General features: G+C 43.7%; 2 protein-coding genes across 4 annotated transcripts; both read left to right on the plus strand.

Moving 5' to 3' along the window:
• Window positions 1-1,982: 1,982 nt before the first annotated feature.
• cdhr5-rs (cadherin-related family member 5, related sequence) lies at window positions 1,983-12,186 on the plus strand. Of its 2 annotated transcripts, XM_087830562.1 has the most exons (16): window positions 1,983-2,098; window positions 3,896-3,984; window positions 4,473-4,681; window positions 4,760-4,816; window positions 4,899-4,991; window positions 5,120-5,206; window positions 5,288-5,398; window positions 5,599-5,763; window positions 5,992-6,082; window positions 6,157-6,263; window positions 6,618-6,818; window positions 7,246-7,368; window positions 9,111-9,189; window positions 10,354-10,547; window positions 10,972-10,992; window positions 11,207-12,186. In XM_087830562.1, the coding sequence occupies exons 2-16, from the start codon at window positions 3,912-3,914 to the stop codon at window positions 11,561-11,563; spliced, it is 1,968 nt and encodes a 655-aa protein (XP_087686688.1). In that variant the 5' UTR covers window positions 1,983-2,098; window positions 3,896-3,911; the 3' UTR covers window positions 11,564-12,186. The 2 variants fall into 2 exon arrangements, with proteins under 2 accessions (XP_087686688.1, XP_087686689.1); XM_087830563.1 differs by lacking the exon at window positions 10,972-10,992.
• A 719-nt stretch (window positions 12,187-12,905) lies between these two features.
• Window positions 12,906-21,235, plus strand: irf5 (interferon regulatory factor 5). Of its 2 annotated transcripts, none has more exons than XM_087830623.1 (9): window positions 12,906-13,060; window positions 13,176-13,446; window positions 14,212-14,398; window positions 14,480-14,505; window positions 14,580-14,607; window positions 14,687-14,998; window positions 15,678-16,067; window positions 16,137-16,255; window positions 20,827-21,235. In XM_087830623.1, exons 2-9 carry the CDS (start codon window positions 13,273-13,275, stop codon window positions 21,013-21,015), a joined length of 1,425 nt encoding a protein of 474 aa, XP_087686749.1. In that variant the 5' UTR covers window positions 12,906-13,060; window positions 13,176-13,272; the 3' UTR covers window positions 21,016-21,235. The 2 variants fall into 2 exon arrangements, with proteins under 2 accessions (XP_087686749.1, XP_087686751.1); XM_087830625.1 differs by having other exon boundaries at window positions 13,190-13,446.
• Window positions 21,236-21,812: the final 577 nt, after the last annotated feature.

Raw genomic sequence — 21,812 nt, forward strand, 5'->3', positions numbered from 1 at the left:
TCATAGCCAGAAAAATACCACATAGTATGAAAAGCTCAGCAGTAGTTCAGCAGTTTCTTGTTTGGTTTAGGTTAACTTACACACACACACACACACACACACACACACACACACACACACACACACACACACACACACACACACACACTATTCTACATTAAGCCAAGCCCGCTAGCATTAGCATCAAGTAAGCTACAGCAAAAAATCACAATTCATACACAATTCTCATAACATACCACTTCTTTTACTAAGTTTTCCACTTAGTAAGCTTATTAAGTAATCTCTCTAGTCTTCAATAATGTTAATGCATATTTACTAACCCGTGGTAAAGAACAGAAACAGCACACACACATTGAGCAGTGTTCACAATGTGCTTCACAATACAAAGAGTTATTTTTCTGCTTCACACACCACCTGTATGATAAACGCCCTCTAGTGTCTGGATGTGGAATAGCATGTTAATGCCTGAAACTGCCACAAAAGTCCTTGACTGACAGGTTAACAAAACAAACATTAATTTCGAAAAAAAATATTCACAGGTGATTGTTTTTCTCTTTATCTTTTAAAGTATCATATTTTAACAGATAACTGTTTTCAACTCTCTGCACAGACGAGCAGAGGGTGGGTCGCCGTCTCAGCCATCCACCCTCTGATTTCAGGGCATGCGGGTCAGGTCTGAATGAAATGACTCATCTGTAGGCAAAAGCAGCTGATCATTGGTTACTGTGAAATCAGTCCGCTGCGAGGATGCCCCTCTCACATGTTTACAGACCGCAAGAACCAATAAATGATTTAGAAACAATCAGACGAAGCACAGAGAACCGATTAGGCTTCTTTTGTGTGCAGGTGCAGGTCAGGAATCATTTTATCCATACACTCAGTGAAACTACACTCATCCCCACGGTTACAGCCTTAAAGCTTTCTTTTAGTGTGATTAGTGATCAAACATCTGACACGTACATGGATGTGTATGTGTTTGTAACTATGTTTGGATCAGAGGTCACTGACTCTGATTGGTTCCTCCAGCTGTTCTCTGACCGCCCAAACAGGAGGAGGAGGGTGGACCTCAGAGTCCTGATCCAGGTTCCCCGATAAAACTGCTGTCATTTGACTAATGAGAGCATGCTCGCCTCCATTCAAAGAGCATGCTCATTAGCGACTGTTTCATTAAGTCCATTAAGAGTATCCCCACACCTGAGCTAGCCGACTTCATTCCTGCCAAAATAAAGGGCTTGAATGCAAGAATCACAGCTGTTTTAGACTTTCCAGATGTGGAAGCGAATGGATCAAACACGGCACCAGACGAAAAGGAAGAAAAATTGCCTCCTTTTCAGGCTTTCAACACTACCAGAACCTGGACAGATATGACGAACAGGAAACTGAATGTTCATGAACGTCAGTCAGGAAAACTGTACACGTGACAGCAGCCACAACCAATGAGACAAAAGAACTTCTGACATGTGACAAGGTGTTACCTCTACCCAAGATTAGAATCCTTGCAGATGGCAGCGACAGTTACTCATAGTCATGTGACATGTTCAGTCATGTGACCTGTGAAACAGGACGTGTTCATTTATGGCTCTGTGTTTGTCTGTGTACCCACCCCACTCAGAGCCTCCTGTAACACCACATTAATTAAACATTTTCTTCTTCTACACACAAAACTTTGGTTTATATTAAAGGAGTCAGGCTGAGAGCTTATTGGCTCTCTGACGGGAAATACTGACTAAAAACAGCGTCTCCGAGGATGTGGATGTTTTACTTCTGTGTGTTTGAAATAAGCTCTGAAAGCAGCAGCAGGTGGAACCAACAGGATCCTGCTGCTTCAAAGTCCTGCAGCATGTTGGCCTACTTATCCTGCTTATTAATGCCGGGTAAGCCTCTAATGCTCTCTCTCTCTCTCTCTCTCTCTCTCTCACACACACACACACACACACACACACACACACAGTGACAGGGCGCTCTGTTCTCTGGGGACAAAGCAGAACAACAGATCAAGGCTGAAACACAAAAACATGAATGTGTGATGACATGAGGATGAAATCAGCAGCAAGGTCGAGAGACATCGGCCGACTGTAGGCCAGCAGAAGAGAGCGAGGTGAGTCTGTGTGAGGATGAAGAGTTGGTAAGAGGAAAAAGTGAAGTGGCAGGTGAAGGGTTAACACAGGCCAACACGCAGCGATCTGAACCAACGACTGTGAAAACTCTTCTGTCTGTTCGTGTGTGTGTGGCTGTGTTGTTTTACTCCTTGTGATTTGTGTCATTTTATTCCTCTATTCTCTTACACTTTCGATCAGGGATGTTAAACTCTTTCACATCCTGGGCCTCGTACGTGGGGGTGGGTCAGACCGGTGAAACTGGCCTTCCTGTCAGCGTAAAGATGTTTAACTGCACATTTAATCCCTGAGTCATCTGAATATAAGATAAAGAAGTACAACTCCAGCGGCACATTTCAGTTTCTCTACATAACAAAGAAATGTTGCTTCAGGTTTTGATAGCACTGCCCTGTAACAGGAAGTTTTCTTTCATTTACAGAAAATGTTTGTTCTGGGAACCCATCACGATAAAAAAAGAAATTTCTATAGCAGATTGCAAAAAATCAGGAACTTTTCTGTCACTTTATCTGTTACTTAATTACTGTTGTGTACCATGATTGTGCGTGTGTGAGTGTGCGTGAGTGTGTGCGTGTATGGTGAACATTAAACACTTTGTTCCATCAAGTTTGATCAAGCTTTTTCAGCCTGTGATGGGACCTTGAATCAAACTGAGGTGTGAGGTTTATGTTTGAGCACACAGGGACTGAAGAGAAGGAAGCTGAGCTCGTGGTTGAGGAGACCGATGCAGGAAACTGATTTCAAAGTTCACCAGCAGGAAACCTTCGAGGAGGAGGTTTCAATCATAGGCCTTCATCCTCAGTCTGTTTTTTTTATGAGACTCTACACATCCTCGAGGCTGCAGGAGCATCCCTGATGTAGATGGAGAGAACACAGCAGAGCCTTTCAAAATAAAACCCGGATAAGGTGCAGTGATGATTTTCAGCTGAACACGTATAAAGTCGTGATGACCTGATAAAGACATATGAGCAGCGGTGTCAGCCTCTGATCCTCCTCTCACTGATCCGAATTTTAAAAAATACCACAGCTTGAGTTTCATCCAGTTTTGACTCCACAACTGCAGCTGAAGGTCATAAAAAAATATGATCATGTGACATTTTAGTGGACCAAGGCAGAGCTCAGGGCTCATATTTTCAGTTTGGTCACGTCTTGTTTGTTCACCGCTCTGAGGTCAGCTCTGTTTGACCACTGCAGAGTTCCACCTCAGGACCTTTTTGTCACATGTGAACACAGCAGACTACACTGTGACCTCTGAGTTTGTATTTCCAGTTCATAAATAAAATCTGCTCAGATGTTACGTTCACACAGTGATTATGAAACAAGTGAAATGAATCTGAGAACTCACACAAACAGGCTAACAAATCACCTCACTGGAGCTGAGCCAGATGTTTTATACTATAAGGTGATAAACAACAATATTAGAGAGAAATCCACAGCAGTTAGACAATGGTGTAGAGACTGAGGTCATTTCATCTCAGTCATAACTTCATATATCAAATATATTTCAAGATATATAGATTTTTTTAAAATATTCCACTGAGCCACACTTGTTGCCTGACAGCAAGAAGATCCTAAGTTCAATTTGACCAACTGGGGCCTTTCTGTGTGGAGTTTGCATGTACTCTGACTTCCTGCCACAGTCCCCCCTGGTGTACCCTCAGACAGCTGGGATAGGCTCTAGCCCTCCCTACCTGAGAAACTTGGCTGGTTGTGTTGATTGTTGGTTGGTTGACTTGGTTGATGCTCTTTACCTATACTGCTCACTGACTTTGTGTCACCAGGTGGAGGAGGTCAAAGATGAAGATGTTGAGGTCCTGCAGGCTGCTGCTGTGGCAGGTGGCTCTCAGACTTTCTTATAATGTTGTTATAGGTAAGACAATTTAAAAACTGCTTTTCTCTGATATCAGGCACTTTGCCATCGTCAGTGCCCTTTTGTCCACGGTGGTACAGCAGTTACAAAGAAGGTTCCCGGTTTGAATCTCAATGTTGGATTTGGGTTTTTTGAGCATGATCTACCTGTGCCTGTGTGGGCTCTGTTGGATATCCTGGCTTCCTTCCAAGTCCTAAGACGTGCTTGTTTGGGTAATTGGCAGTAACAGTAAAATAATGGGAATGTGAGGTAAATACGGTGCAGCATGATTTGGTTAAATGTGGCTAGTAATCTAAGGTTGGTTTAAGGTGATGTGATAAACAGATCCTGAAGTCCTAATCAGGACTAAAAAAGTAGCTCTCTACTTTCAGACACTCCTGAGAAGTTTGTCTTTAAATAACAACAGAACCGGATCAATAAAATCATAATCAGTTATTGATCGTCCTCACTGCCACGGACACATCAGATATCCTCTGCTCCATCCTCAGCGAGCCTATGTCGGGAGGGCTCCGACATCTTCACCTCAGTCAGAGAGAATAGTCCAACAGGTGAATTCATCTCCAGCATCAACATCACTGCAGGTCCACGAGCTAACACCATCCGCCTGTGTCTGTCTGGACTCAACGCCAACTGGTTCTACTTAGAGGGCCGGACCATCAGACTCAACTCCTCAGTGTTCAGAGTCCTCGACCGAGAGGTACACTTGAACACCTCTCACCTGCAGCAGAAATACATCTTAAAATGTCTCACCTCATGCTGGATCTCTGTCTGTCAGGTGGAGGGATCAGTGCTCATCGCAGAGCTAATTTGCTATGAAAATGACATCATACAGGTAAGTCATCGGAGGTCCTGTGCTGAGCGGTAAATACATTTGATGACTCAGAATCGCTCAGGTGAGTCTGCACCTGTTTCAGGGTAACTACAGGATTTTGGTGGAGATTCTGAATGAAAATGACAACAAACCAAACTTCCTGTTGGAGACAATTCAGCCGTTCACCATCAGTGAGGTACAACCAGAAAAATTACCTTCATCTTAACCAGCCAATGAGCATCCATCACATGTACATCGTTTTAACAGGTGCCTCAGGTGTTTCCTCACCTGTGTAAACAGGATTTTTCATTGTTTTGTGTGTAGCTGACAGCAGTGAACTCGGTGGTTTTCACTGTGAAGGCCGTTGATGCAGATGGGGACGTGATCAGCTACATCCTCGACCCGTCATCAGTAAGAATAACGCCCACCAATTGCTGCTTGACCATGAGCTGCAGCTCTTTATTATCTCACCTGTCATCTGTCTGCCTGCAGCAAGATGCCCAGTTCTTCAGGATCGACCTGCCCAATACTGGAAAGGTAGTTCTGAACAAACCTCTGGACTATGAGACGAGAACTCACCTGCAGCTCATCATGTGGGCCCAGGTAACATTTAGACTGGTGATACATCCAGGTAATCAGGGTGAGGTCAGAGGTTTTATTTTACTGCGAAGTCATCACAGGACATTACACTCTAACCAGCAGGAATGCAAGACTATTCAACAAAAAAACAAACCCTGTGATATCTGATCGTCAAATTATCACAGAAAAGTGAAAATAATGTCACACCTCTACATACCTGACAGGAATCAAACACTGTGGACAAGTTCAACACATCTGCTGTTCTCACCATCAACATCGAGGATGGTGATGACCAGTATCCTCACTTCTTGCCCTGCACACCTGTGTCTCCAGGTGTGCCTGTCTGCATGAATCCCACCTACACGGCCAACATCACACAGAAACACCAGGTAAATACCCGAGGAACCAGGTGGATGCAATTATTTACAAAATGGCTTCTGAAAGTATTACCAGACCGTAAAATGTCAATAAAAACAGCTCAATGTTTCTGGAGATGTTTTTCACTATAACAATACTTTTCAAGTCATTTAGATTTTAGCGTCCCAGCATTTAGGGAACAAGTTTTATACCTGTCCACATACCTGCAGGTATTTTTTTTGTTTGCTTGTTTGTTTCAGGACGTGGGTCTGGACTTTTCTCCTGGCCCAATCACAGCAGAGGATGGAGACAAAGGGATCAATGCTCCTCTCACCTACACCATCCTCTCAGGTCAGACTCACTCACACTCACCATTAGACTCATGTACAAACATGTGTGTACAGGTGTGTTTGCTTCACCCACAGGTGATGATCAGGGCAGGTTCACAATCAACAACACAACAGGTGAGATCAGGTTAACCAGAGCAGCAGATGACCGACGACTGACAACAAACTACATGCTCACAATCATGGTAACGACATACCTTCCTGTTTTCCGCTTCATTCAAAACAATTGGCCACAGTATGTCTTTTATACTGTCTTCCTTCTCTCACCCCTATCTGTCACTGCTGATGGCTGCCCCTCCCTCCCTTCTGCCGGAGGTTTCTTCCTGTTAAAAGGAAGTTTTTCCTTCCCACTGTTGCCAAACTCATAGCACTTATCATATGATTGTTCGGTTTTACTCTCTATGCATTAGTGTCGGGTCTACCTTACAATATAAAGTGCCTTGAGGTGACTGATGTTGTGATTTGGGGCTGTATTAATAAAATTGAATTGAATTGAATTGAAAACTGTGAGACATCTACTTTCCCTCTCACCTGTACAGGTGTGCCAGGTGGATGACAGGTTGAAGTACAGTGTGGCGTCAGTTCTGGTCAGAGTTCTCTATGAGAACGCATTTCCTCCGGCCTTCAACAGAACCACTTACAAAGGTTTCATCATCCAGAGCTCTAGCCCTGCCTCCATCATCTCCACCTATGGGAACCAGGTGTTGCAGGTCCAGGTGTCAGACCGTGACTTCCCTGATGTAAGAACACATGGGGTGGCACATGGGGTGGCTTTAGCTCAGGGGGCAGAGCAGGTCAGCCACTAATCAGAAGGTCGGTAGTTCGATTCCAGGCTGTCTCCTGGCTGCATGCCAAATATCCTTGGGCAAGATACTAACCCCATGTTTGCCTACTGGTGGTGGTCAGAGGGCCCGGTGGTGCCAGTGTCCGGCAGCCTCGCCTCTGTCAGTGCGCCCCAGGGCAGCTGTGGCTACAATGTAGCTTGCCATCGCCAGTGTGTGTGTGTGTGTGAATGGGTGAATGACTGAATGTAGTGTGAAGTGCTTTGGGGTCCTTAGGGACTAGAAAAGCGCTATACAAATGCAGGCCATTTACCATTTACATGCTACACTACCTGTGTTACTTCCTAAATCTTATCAGTGAGTCATCTCTACTGTCAAATCACAGGGCAGGAACCCAAATATCCACTATTTGCTCCATCCTCCATCCGAATTGTATCAAGTCACAAAGGAGGGGGTTCTGATCGCCAAGACAAACCAACTGCACGCCTTTGACAGACAAATCCTACAGGTGAGTTAGACATAGATCAAACCAACTCACCTGTTAAACACCTGTCACCACCGGTATCACGATTAGCTGTCGCTGCTAGCACCAACTCAATGTCTCTTTAAGAGGGGGGATCCATGGTCTTATAGGTGGAATTTTTCCACCTTAAAATAATATCAGAAGTCTAAATAAGCAATAATGAGGGGTAGAGGCTTGATGGGCCTGACCTTCACCTGTAAGATGGGAATCAGGTGATTTTCAGTTTGTTAACTTTAATCCCAGGTTGGTTGGATGTGGTTTGAATTAGCTGAACCAGAAGTTATTTTAAATGGTTTCTTTGTGTGTATCAGTGTCTGCAGGAGGTCAGTGACCATTACCAGGTCCAGTTTCCTTCACCTCCAATAAAATGATCAGTGTGCTTGGTAGAATAATGTTTAACATCAGGAAATTAGATAGTTTATATCTCACGATGATACATCATGTTCTGATTGAAATAAAACAGCTGTGCCTCAAATATGGAGTAAGCAAGAAACTAACAGCCATGTTTGGAACATCAGTGAAAGTGTAGCTGATGGTTAACTGCAGAGATGTAGTTACGCTAATATAAACTCATGAGCACAGAAAGATGGAGGAACATCTGCTATCTGCTAAAGTGATATCAGTAAAGTTCATGTTGAGAGACAAACGACACCATATGACAGGAAGAAGATGCTGAAAACAGACCAAGGTCAGCCCAGAGGTCTGAGATGATCCTCAGTAACTCTTACTGCTACCTGGTTTAGATTACTCTGAAAAAGTCCTGGACCTCAGCTTCATATCCACACTGATTCTTCTCTGGGACATTTAATTTTTGGTGTCCAGCACCCAGTGAGCGGAAAGGGTGCAGTTGCACCACAGGTTTTTAAAAACTTAAAGACATGCTGCACAGAATAAAAGGCTGAAGAGGCTGAGAATAAATACTTTTATCCAGTGAAACTAGAAACAGAGGCCTGGAGCACATTAACTCTGTGCTTTTTCAGTGATATTAGAGTCATTATTGTAGCCCCAGGTAGGGTGCCACATCCAAATCTTGGCAAATAAAACTGAACACAGCAAACAGCAAAAACGTCTCTGTGGAGCTGCTGTGACACCATGCTTAGCAGATTACAGTAATGACCCTAATATCAGTGAAAAGCACAGACTCACTGCTTTCAGGAACCATTGGAATTCTTTCAACTGAGCAAATGGTTTGGGGGTTACGGGAGTTGCAGATGTTTAAAAAAAAAAAAAAAGGGTGCAAAACCCCTGTCTGATGGCAGTGACAGGTGTGGCTTTAGATGGTTAAAAAGCAGAGCCTCAACCAATGAGGAGACAATAGGAAGACAGCAAAGTAGTTTTTTTTCACTGCAGTACGGTTTTTCAGTTTTAGTGTGATTCTACAGAAACAAACTAAGCTGAAGAAAGAAAAGTCCCCCTGTATTCAAAGAAAGCTAAAAATAAATTTGATTGGATTTGTAAGAAAAAATCTCGGTGAAATAACAAGGCCTCGGGCTGCAGTGAGACATCTTTCAGGTGGAAGTGATCCAAACACCAGAATCAGCAGGAGGAGAGAATGAAGATCAGGACTAAAAGCTTCACAGTGTGAATCCCCTTCAGCTCTTTGAACACTTTAATGTTGGTCTAGAAAAATCAAACAAACACAACAGTTTTTAATCATTACTTTGGATGATTTTTGGTTTTAACCTTAAGGCTGACCCGTGAACACTGCTCTAATGCCCGCTCTGCAGGTCATCGCCAGAGATGAAGAGTCAGGAGAAGAAGTGTCAGCTTCAGTGGACATCGAAGTCCTGCAGAGAGGCCAAGCAGGTGAGCGTGAAACCTGAGAACATGCGTTAATATGAACATACAAACACACATATTACAAACATGAAGCTGTGACATTACACAAGGTGTTATTTGACACTATCACTGATATTGTTACTCCTGCTCCACCTGCTGCTATTATTCCTTCTAATGAAGACTGTGAAACATTTCTTTCTTTCTTTCTAGAAAAAATAAGTAATGTAAGGAAAAAATTGTCCCCACCAGCATCTGCATTGTCAGTTCCTACACCATCTCGGCCTGTCATTTTAGGAAGCTTTTTACCCATCTCACTATCAGAGCTGGTAAAAATAGTTAATGCAACGAAAGCATCCTCCTGTTCACTCGACATCGTATTTCAAAAATGTCTTCCACTCTATTGGTCCCTGTGTGCTCACCATAGTTAACACCTCACTGGGGTCTGGTAAAGTCCCTGCTTATTTTAAAACTGCTGCTATACACCCCCTGTTAAAAAAAAAAAAAACCCCACGCTGGACCCATCTCTCACTAGCAATTACAGACCAATCTCAAAAATACCGTTAATTGCTAAGATATTAGAGAAGGCTGTGGCTAAGCAGCTTACAGCAGTTTTAGACAAACATAATGATATATTTGACAAATTTCAGTCTCTTTCAGAGTCCATTTTAAGATACTGGTTCTGACATTTAAAGCTCTTCAAGGACAAGCACCAGCCTACATCATTGAACTTTTACAGCCCTATGTCCCCAGTAGGTCCCTGAGGTCTTGTGATCAGGGCCTACTTGTTATTCAGCATACAAGGCTGAAAACCAAGGGAGACAGAGCTTTTGCCACTGTGGTCGCCAGACTGTGGAACTCTCTTCCTCAGAACTTAAGATCTGCGGACTCACTTTTAAAAAACGACTAAAAACACATCTTTTTAGAATTGCATTTTGTTAACTTTTGTCTGTTTTTGTTTTATACCTTATGAAGCACTTTGTGATCTTTTATCTAGAAATGAGCTATATAAATAAAATTTTACTTACTTACTTACTTACAAGAGGGGACTGAAGGCGAGCGGTCAAAGGTAACTGATCACTAATTCTTTGATGAGTAGGAAGGACATTGATCTGTTTCCTTTATTAGATAAACACACACACACACATTCACAGCTCCCATGATGCTTTTACTGAAATAACTTCTGTGTTTCAGTGCCAAGTAGTGCGTTCAAGGAGCAACAGTTGTTTGGAGACGTGGACAGCACGCTGGCAGGAGGAATCGCTGTGCTTATCCTCATCGTGCTCCTGTCTGCGATTGTGTTTTTGCTACTTTGGACTGTCCATAGGAGACGCGTGCAGAACCCTGAGGATCACCCCGCCATCGCCTTCGGAAAACATCCCAATGTGGTACGAAGTAAAACCTTTAACACACCTGAGGGGGTGTTTGAATTTCACACACCAGCCGGACAGTGAGCATGAAGGTCTAATGTGATGTAATTCTTCATCCACCCATCCACCTTTCATGGAGTTGGTGTTGAAGCCTATGACAGCTGCCTCTTTGACCCGTTTTATTAAACCACAGGTTAGAAATCTTTGAATAGTCTTTTATTTGAAATTTCATGAGGAAATAAATGCTGTGTTCATTCTGCTGAACCACCTGAAACATGAAGCTATGAGTCAGACTGAGATGTTAAACTGTTGTCTAGAGCGTTTCTGCAGCTTCACATATTCAGACTGCTGTTTCTGAGGTTTGTTCAGCTCACAGGTTCAGATGATAAAATCTGTGGTGTCTCAGATATTAGACTGAGTCATGTGTGTCATCTCTCTGCAGAGGTTACTGTGGTTTCACATGGTGAGTTATTCTGAATGTGATGTCGCTTCCTGTGGTTTCAATACTCGTGTCATGTGGTGAACAGTAGATCCTGAAGTCCTCAAACACAGCTTTCATTGATGTCATGATTTTACTATTTAACATCTTGGTTCCTCTTTAGCTCCTGTTTATAGCAGGACTTTATGCGCAGTCTGACTCAGGTGAGAGACTCTGACCTGTGCTGTGTGATTCTCAGGTGAGCAGCCCAGCTGTCTTTGTGGACGAGTCGTCACACGGCAGCAGAGCTTTTACTCGTCAGTCTGGCAGTTTTCATGGCAGACAAGGAGTTTACACCAGGAGGCCATCTCTGCTTCCTCCTCCATCATCATCACAGCTCAGCGAGCCTGGAGAGAGCAGGACCAGACTCCCTCTTCCTCCTCCATCAACATCATCATCATCACACCTGTTTACTGTTGCAGAGAAACATGAAGGTGGAGATCACACCTGGGAGGCTCTGAGGTTGCCAGTTGAGTCCGCAAGTATTCATGGTGAAGACATACCAGCAGTCAACACTGGGATGCCTCAGAAAGACGAAAACATGAAGACTGATTGATCAGAGGAGACGCCACTGGAGTACAAACCCTACCAATCAGAAACCAGAAAGAAACAAGTCACATATTCAGCCAATTAGAGAGCAGGAGTCCAAACTGTACTTTAGTCATATTCGTGATTCACTTTTTTTTTTCTTCTGGCGGCCTTATTGGGGGGTTTTTTGTGTCTTTTTGTGGAGAAAAAAGTTCAAAAATAAAAACAAACTTTTAATGATGTCAGTCTTTCTATTGTTTCCAGAAGATTAATTAATTTTGTTCTGATAATCAGATCCCGACTTTAATAAATCAGGATTTTACAGACACATTTGTAAAATCAACCCAGCCATCTGTCCGTCCATCCAGCCATCATCAATCCAGGTATCCATTTGTCTGTCCATCCATCCTTTACCTTACCCTAACCTGTCACCTGAGGAGTCAGTCTTGTGTTCATGTTTATCAATCAGGACTATTGATCAGTTTCTTTTTTTGATTGTAAAAAAAATAAAAATAAATCATCATCCCCTACTGCAGCTCTCGAGGTGGAAGCTCAAGCTCTTCACCTTCCTCACTTCTCCCTGGCTCTTCTTCACACTAAAAACAGCTATCATGTTTCCAGTGAGAGATCACATGACCGGTAGTCCTTGTGACATCATCGTGTTGCAGAAAAAAGCATATTAAACACATAAAGAAAAATTTATAAAACGGATCAGTATTGATTACCTGCACTGATAATGTCTGATAATAAAACACATTGTATTTAATATTTTTCATTGGTATCTGTCATATTTCTGTTGTGCTCTTTATTGTTTTATTTCTGATTAATTCTTTCTGAATGGATATTGATTGTTTGTGATAAACAGGTCAACAAAAACTAAACGCTTGTTTAAAGTTTCCGGAAGGAGGAAGGGAGGATCCTGGAGACTACCAAAGAAAACAAGGTCCGTAAAGTTACCTGAAGATAGGCGTAACTCACCGGATGCCGCCTGACACACCTTCACAATAAAACATTCAGCATTTAGAATTGTCAGGATGTGTGTTTGTTGCGGTGTGGTTCTGTCCGGGTTCCTCTCAAACAGACGCATGGTTAGGGTTCCTCGGGGATGGCTATTTAAGTAACTGTGCATCAGTTTGACTCTTTCTGTTTTTTAAATAACTTCTGCAAAGCCTCAAACACTTTTAAAAACTCCATCTTTAAACTAAATAAAAGAGTAAAATAGAAGCGGCTCAATAATTAACTGAAAGGGTTACTAATTAATTATTGATCACTACATGTTTTAATCGCGTTTTGTTAGAAGCTTTTATTTTGTCGAGAGCTGATGTGCCACCGGAAGCAGTTTTTCTTCAAGTTAACTTGACGTCATGTGATCGGACTGAGGACGAGTTTGTCTTGGGACTTTTCTCCGGCCCTTCAGCGCTCCGCCGCCCTCTGTTTGTTTGTTTTTGTTTCTTTGTTTGCTGACGTCAAGCCGCAGAGGAGGAACACAGCGCGCACACTCTGAACCAGGACCGGACCCGGCCAGGTGAGTCCATCCGCCCAGCGCGCACACGCAGTCAGGTATCTGTGCTCGTGAACCCGCGCGGAGTGAAACAGTTCGATCAGAAACCAATTCCTCGATAATTATTCACTTATTACAGTTTTCAATTCAAAGCTCCGAGGCGTCAGAAGCAGCTCGTGCTCAGGGACCGTTTCCGCGGTCTGAGCGAATCCTCTCCCGCTCCCAGTCCTCCCAGCATGAGCGTCCAGCCCCGGCGTGTCCGCCTGAAGCCCTGGCTGCTGGCGCAGGTGAACAGCGGCAGGTACCCCGGTCTGCAGTGGCTCAGCGCGGACCACCGCCTCTTCCAGATCCCCTGGAAACACGCCACGCGCCACACGCCCGTGTCAGACGAGGAGAACACCATCTTCAAGGTCAGGTTAACCCTTCACACCTGACCTCCAACCTCTGATATAGCATCTGCTGTGATCATGCTTCAAGTTTCAAAACTTTTTTTTTTTACAGAAAATAGTAATGCACACTCGTTTTCATATCTTGGTGAGGACCTCGTCTCATTTCATAATGCTTTCCCTAACCCCAACCATCAAAAATGAATGCTGAATCCTAACCCACAGCCCAATCCTAAGTATAAGCTAATTGTAACCCTGTCACTAATACAACATGGTGACAGGGATTTTGTCCTCATAGGTAATTGTTAGTCCCTACAAGTATAGCAGCATACCATTTTTTCTGTCCTCACAAGATGTCTAAACATGTACAAAAATACAAACACACGCAGACGGACAGATGCACACATGTGCACAAACACACACACAAAAACAGATACAAGTAAACACGCATACACGGACACACACACAGACAAACCAAAGTAAAAACTACAAGCGGGTTCTTGACATGTGAAGAGGAAGTAGGCGTTTGACTTCCTTCTTCCAACGGAGTTTCGTTTCACAGTTTTTGAACAACTTCAGTTTGACCACTGGTGATGATGTCACTTCCTCCTTCTCTGCTGACTGCTTCCTCTTTTGTGTGTCAGTCTGAGTGTTTATTGACTTTGAGTAGCGTTGCCTATGATAAACACTGGAAACAAAGGGAAACTGCTGGCACGGCAATCTCTCAGCTTGAGCACAGGTGAGTCCTATCTGTCACATGTGAGTTATGCCCTGGTCTGTGTGTCCTAGGCATGGGCTCTGGAGACGGGGAAGTACCAGGAGGGAGTAGATGAACCCGACCCTGCCAAGTGGAAGGCAAATCTGCGCTGTGCTCTGAACAAAAGCCGCGAGTTTCAGCTGAAGTATGATGGCACCAAAGAGACGCCGGTCCAGCCGTACAAGATCTACGAAGTGTGTGAGCACCCCGGGAGCACAGGTGAGCTTCACCTGCACGACTGTAACCTTCTGATGTCGTGCGATGGTGACAGGAAGTGATGATCCCTGTTTTGTGTTTCAGACGGCGCTGAGGACGATGACGAGGAGGTGAGAACGATCACATGATGTAAACAGTCTGACATGTTTTCACGTGATTGACTGAAACACTTTGATCCTTTCAGATGCCGAACCTGATGGACCTCTCCATCAGTAAGTACACCTGCGACTCAGTGTCACCATGGAAACACTGTGGCTGTTGATGTGATGTGATGATACCATGTCTCCTTAGATCCCAGGCTGAGTGACTCCGCCCCCTTTGCCTCCTTCCCGGCTCCCTCAGAGATGAACCAGTTCAGCCTACCCCCTAACGGGACATTTGGACCGCCGCATATCCCAGTGCCTCTGCTTCCTGACATCACCATGACCTCTGACCTCCAGGGTCAGGCACACTTCCTCCATAATGGACTTCAGGATCTGAACGCTGCCGCTGTGCAACCACAGCCGGACCTAATGGAGGCCAGCGGCATGGTGGGCATCGAGAACCAGGCAGAGCCTCAGAACCACCAGCCCTGCAAGTACGACCTGCTGAGCAGCGTCCCACGTGAGTCTTGACCTCTAATGCAGTTTCCTGTCACAGATTCAAGGCTAAAACGCTACCACACGTGGTGCTGCTCAGACAGTTTACCATCAAACCAACTCTGATGTCACACTTTAACAATACAGCACCACAATGCAGAGCTCAGGGTTACCTTCACAGACCCATGAGGTTCACCTGTGCATTCACAGGTGAACATTAGGGCTGTGCTTTATGACCAAAATCTCATACCCTAATGTCATTTCTTGTCCCGATAACGATTTGTTTTAGTGGCTTTACTGTGGTGACTGTTGCTAATTGTCGTCTAAGGCAATGAAACAACATTGCAGTAAACATTGTGTTTTGTGACAGCACAAAATAAACGAGTATAACATGATCATCCCATGTATTTGGTCATATCGCATAGCCCTACTGAACGTTAACAGGTGAGCACTGCAAACTGAAGGTGAATATCACGGCAAATCCTGTGACGGTTTATCTGCACGTCACCTGCCTGCAGTGAAGCAGGTGAGGGCGTGGCAGGGTCTGTGACACCCTTCAGTGTAACCATCAGTGCAGCATCCTGTTTGCGTGTCAGGAGCGGTGCCACCAAATAATCTCATTAATCTTGTTACGATAATAACACATACATAAAAGTCCCCCCTCTACTGGCACAGTAATGGTCCTGTATCTCGTGTTGCTATAGTAACAGATCTGGACCTGAAGTTCCAGTACCGGGGCCGTACAATGGGCTCTCTGATCGTCAGTAACCCTCAGGGCTGCCGGCTGTACTACGGACACCTGGGACCGACCCCAGAGCAGGTGGACCTGTTCGGACCTGTCAACCTCCAACAGGTGCTGTTCCCGGGAACATCAGAGATGCAGAACGAGAAACAGCGATTTTACACCGAGGCCTTGCTGGACGTGATGGACCGCGGCCTGATCCTGGAGATCTGTGAGCAGGACATCTACGCCGTCCGCCTTTGCCAGTGTAAGGTGTTCTGGTCTGGACCGGGCATGCCAGAACACGGCCCATCCAACCCCATGGAGAGAGAAAAGAAGATCAAGGTCTTCAGCCTCAACGACTTCCTGCAAGGTGAGTTTGGTGTGCGGGTTTGTTGACATGCTGCCTGATATGTTCTAACCGACATGCTTCTGTCCGCAGGACTGATCCTGTTTCAGAAAGGCGAAGCCCCGAACCCGCCGCCCTTCGAGATCTACTTCTGCTTTGGGGAGGACTGGCCTGACAATAAGCCCAAAGAGAAGAAGCTCATCATGGTGCAGGTGAGGGGGCAGAGCTTAAACTGAGTGGCAGTGCTGACGGTTTTATAACAAGTGCAAAAAAACGAAGAAGCCTTTGGTCCGAACACGTCAGAACCAGAATCTTTATGAGCTCCACCCCTCCACCTCCAGTTAACCTTCACTACATCACTTACCTCCTCCTGAGCAGCCTCAGTACTTCCTATTGGCTGATGTTGCTGTAAAGAACCTGTCTGTCTCCAAACTCCTAACTAAACAACATGACCTGAGTCAGAGTTTAGTCCTGCAGATGCCAGGAAATAATTAGTGTCAGCTCCCATTGGAAATGAAAAGGCAAGGCAAGGCAAGTTTATTTATATGGCACAATTCAACAGCAAGGTGATTCAAAGTGCTTTACAGAGACATTAAAAAACAAAAACAAATAAAAAGCATGATTTAAAATAGAAAAAAAGAAAGGAATAGTAGATAAAATCAGTAGTTAAAATGTAAGTTTTGAAATTTAAGCTTAAAAGTAAAACAGTGCGGATTTGGTGCTTTATTCAAATGCAGCTGAGAATAGGTGAGTCTTCAACCTGGATTTAAATAAACTGAGTGTTTCAGCTGATCGGAGGCTTTCTGGGAGTTTTTTTCCAGATATATGGAGCATAAAAGCTGAATGCAGCTTCTCCGTGTTTGGTTCTGACTCTGGGAGCTGATAAAAAGCCGATCCAGATGACCTGAGGGATCTGGAAGGTTCATACTGGGTCAGGAGGTCACTGATGTATTTTGGTCCTAAACCATTCAGAGCTTTATAGACCAGCATCAGAACTTTAAAGTCTATCCTCTGACGGACAGGCAGCCAGTGTAAAGACCTCAGAGCTGAACTGATGTGGTCCACGTTTTTGGTCTTAGTGAGGACTCGAGCAGCAGAGTTCTGAATGAGCTGTAGTTGTCTGACTGATTTTTTAGGTAGACCTGTAAAGATGCTGTTACAGTAATCAAGCCTACTAAAGATGAATGCATGGACTAGTTTTTCCAGGTCCTGTTGAGACACCAGATCTTTTATCCTTGAAATATTATTGAGGTGATAGTAAGCTGATTTTGTTATTGTATTAATGTGTTTTTCTAAGTTTAGGTTTGCATCCATCACTACACCCAAATTTCTTGCCTGGTTTGTGGTTTTTAGGTGTATAGATTGAAGTTCTCTGGTGACCTGTAATCGATTTTCTTTGGCACCAAAGACTATTACTTCAGTTTTGTTTTTGTTTAGCTGGAGAAAATTGTGGCACAACCAGTCATTGATTTCCTCAATGCATTTACCAAGAGCCTGTCCAGAGCCTCAGTATCCTGGTGACATTGTGATATATATTTGTGTGTCATCTGCATAGCTATGATAGTTTATTTTGTTGTTCTTTATAATCTGTGCCAGTGGGAGCATGTAAATGTTAAACAGAAGGGGTCCCAAAATGGAACCTTGGGGAACTCCACATGTGATACTTGTCTGCTCAGATGTGAAGCTACCCATTGATACAAAGTATTTCCTGTTTTCTAAGTATGTTTTGAACCAGTTTAGTACAGTTCCTGAAAGACCTGCCCAGTTCTCCAGTCGTTTGAGTAATATGTTGTGGTCAACTGTATCAAATGCTGCACTGAGATCCAGTAAAACTAAGACTGACATTTTTCCACTGTCTGTATTCAGACATATGTCATTAAACACTTTGGTCAGAGCGGTTTCAGTGCTGTGGTTCTGTCTAAAACCTGACTGGAAGGCATCATAGCAGTTATTCTGTGTTAAGAAGTAATTGAGCTGTTGAGAAACTGCTTTTTCAATGATCTTACTTAAAAATGGGAGATTTGAGATCGGCCTGTAGTTGTTCATTTGTGTCTTGTCAAGATTGTCCTTTTTCAGTATAGGTTATTTACAGCAGTTTTTAGTGGTTCTGGAAACACACCTGACATTAAAGAAAAGTTGACGATCTGTAACAGGTCTGACTCCAAAGTCTTTGAGACCTTTTTGAAACAACTTGTTGGCAGGACATCTAAACAGCAGGAGGAGGAGTTCAGTTGACCTAAGATGTCCTCCAGGTCTTTGCTGTTAATAGGGTGAAACTGTTTCATGGTGTTTAAACAGTTTTTCGGTGGACACAGTATATATCCTGAATCTGCTGTTGATGTACCAATTGCTTGTCTAATCTTTTGGATTTTTTCTGTGAAGAATTTGGCGAAGTCATTGCAGGCCATGATCGAATGAAGTTCAGCTGCCACTGACACAGGAGGGTTTGTTAGCCTGACAACTGTAGAAAATAAGACCCGAGCATTATGGCTGTTTTTGGTGATGATGTCAGAGAAGTAGGACCTCCTTGCACTCCTCAGTTGTAAATTATAATTGTGAAGTTTCTCTTTATAGATGTCATAATGAACCTGGAGTTTTTTTTCTCCAGGTTCATTATGACCTGGAGAAAAAAAAGCTTTCCTACACTTTCTTTTTTCATTTTTCACCAGTGTGGAGTTTCTCCATGGAGACTTTTTCCTTCCAGAGATAACCTTCACCTTAATGGGAGCAATAGTGTCCATAACATTTAACATTTTAGCATTGAAGCTATTGACGAGCTCATTGACTGAACCTCTGGACAGGTCAGGTCAGGTGTTAAGGGGAAGACCTGGTTAAAGATCTCACTACTGTTTTCAGTTATACACCGTTTTGTGATCACTGCTGTTGACATATTTGTGTGCGCTGAAATTTTACTATCAAAGAAAACACAGTAATGATCAGACAGGCCCACATCAGACACAGTAACCTTTAAAATGCTCAAGCCCTTGGAGATCAGTAGGTCAAGAGTGTGTCCTCTATTATGTGTGGTCTCTGTTGGGTCAGTTTTAGCTCTGTTGATATATGTGATGCTAGCATGAAGCTGTCAGGTAACAGGTTTGTGCTAATATTTGTCATCTTTGTTGTTTGAAACATACTTCACGAAGTTTGTACTGCAGTAAAACTCAACGTTTCCATGACAAATTTACTCTGATTACACAAACATGCAGGAGCAGCTCATAAGTAACTGGACATGATTTCCCTGAACTTATTGTATATTAGTACATTACAGCAGAGGTGGTAAAAGTACATTCTGTACTTAAGTTGAAGTGCAGATACTTAAAAATACTGCAGTAAACGTTGAAGAACTGATTCACCGTCTTTACTCAAGTAAAAGTGAAAAAGTACACACTGTGACGTGTACTCAGTAGGTTAGGATTAGGACATCTCTATCAGCTATTATTATGGAAAGGTAAAAGGAGCCTGTGTTATATTAATACAATAATAACATAGTATTAGTAAATGAGAATAAAAACACTATTCAAATCTGAAATTTATTTCTCATGAATGCACTCATCTTGAATCTGTGATGTAAACAAAGAATCTAAAAAAGGTATTTTATGTTGCCTACATGAAGAGGCTGAGTTTGCCTCCACACCTGAACAGGAAAATGTGTTACAGGTAAAGGGGGCTCAGCGTGGGGCAAGTCCCAGCTCACAGTGCAGGCTGTGATCAGCTGACCTGAACACGGTGTCAGCAGATGTTTCACAGTTGTATCCGTTAGTACAAAGGTGGAATTCAGTGAGTTGATCTCAGCGCCATCAGCTTAATTTCATATTAATCTCTGCTGCGCTTTATGTAATCTACATTACATCAGCATGCTAACCTTTTTATCTGCACTTCATGCAATGTTTGAATAACACACAGTTAATTTACTTGATTTGTTATGCAGCACATTTCACAATATGAAAACTCATCAGATGTGATTAAAATGATGACATCACATGTAATCATTAAATCTCCCTGAGCAGGCCTCACCTTTAAATATACCCTTTGTACTTCCTCTTCTGTCTTCTTCCTCCACCTCTGACTGAAGTTACCTCTTAATTCTCTTCTCTCCCTGAGAAGTCCAGCAGCTAGGCTGTTAGCAAGGAAACTCACTAACAATCTTGCATTTGAAATTAGCTGCCACTTAAAAAGCGTCACTGCCTTCATGCTTCCCCACACTTGCACCGGCCCACAGACACCACAGATACCTGGAAATTCTACTTAAGTAAAGTAACTAAGTATTTGTACTTTGTTACTTTCCACCTTTGTACTTCAGTATATTTCTTGTTACCTCGGCAGCTCTTTCTGTTTCTGTGCACTTTGTTAAAGAGGTAACATATACATAAATGCAGATGTGAACATAAATGTGAGGTTGGAGGTCAAATATGACATGATAGTCTTGCTTTCTACATGCTGTTGACACATGGCGCACATGTAAGAATCCAATTTTTTCTGCCCAAAGCACAAACCCGATTCTTTAGTAAAATGTTGAATATCTGTTCTGTAGCCTCTCCTGGTCACCTGTCTGTGGGTGTGCGACTAAACACATGCATGAATAATTCCCTCGAAGCGTGTAGTTTTCCCTCCACACCTGTCTCTCTGTGCACTTCCTGTTTTTAACCCAGTGTTAGGAATAAAGTTTCACTGTGTGAGATGCAGACACAGAAGCCAGGTCACCTTTCAACCTCCTGACTGCCTCATGTTCATGGAGCTCCAGACACCTGTGGATGTCTCACAGTGGGGGGTTTTTTGTCCTCAGGTGATTCCTGTGGTGGCCCGGATCCTGACAGAGATGTTCTCCGGAGAGCTGAGCTGGTCCACGGACAGCATCCGGCTGCAGATCTCAAACCCCGATGTGAAGGATCAGACGGTGGCACAGTTCAAAGAGTTGCAGAGGCTCCTGCAGAGCCAAAACATCCAGGGACCCTGGAATCCCACCGGCCCCTGAATCAGGGGCCCTGGACCCGACACAGACAGTGCTTACTGCACCCTCCCCCAAACAGCAGGAAACCCTGACTGGAGGGAAGGTGCAGCTGTACATAAACTGAACATTTGAGACAAACGGGTGGAGGTCTGCAGGTGTATTTCCTGTTCTGTTGTCATGCCAACACCTTTCTGGGAGGTTTCTTTGTTCAGATTTCAATAAAGGCCGTTGCAGTATTCTCACACCAGGTGTGTTTTTGTTTTTAGACCAGGTAGGTCTAAAAGGTCTTAGCAGGCCTGAGAGAGTCAGACTCTACTTCAGGTACTTCTACTGCAGGTGTCTGCTTTTGGGCTGTGAGTAAATAAGAATTTAATAATTAGTAGTTTCAGTCTTGGAAAAATATGCCATACACCTGAACCTTCCTGCTCTCCTGAGCTCCAGAATCAGTATGACCTGTGTCTGTTTACATCAGAAATAATCAAATGTTTTTTGTATTTTGAATAAAGACGATGGTTTGAATGACCTCTGATCTCTTTACCTTACGCACCTCACCAAATGATGGAAAACATCAAGGAAAGGAGATAAGGACTTAGAAAAAGAGATGCTCGGCAATGCAGAGGATCCGACAGATTGGTGAACATCACACCTGTTTTACTGATGTGTCTGAATTACAAGCTCCTCGCCTCCCCAGCGTTCATGGCTCTGCGTTCAAGCTGGGGATAAATGAAGGACTGGGGCTCCTTTCCTCGGGGCTTAGAGACTTCAGCTCCTGACAGTCAGTTTGAGAATTTCCTGCAAGAAGCCACTCAGACGCTCCCCTG

The sequence above is a fragment of the Neolamprologus brichardi genome, chromosome 17 (assembly GCF_056152115.1).
Source record: "Neolamprologus brichardi isolate AB-2024 chromosome 17, ASM5615211v1, whole genome shotgun sequence".
NCBI classification, from domain to species: Eukaryota; Metazoa; Chordata; class Actinopteri; order Cichliformes; family Cichlidae; genus Neolamprologus; species Neolamprologus brichardi.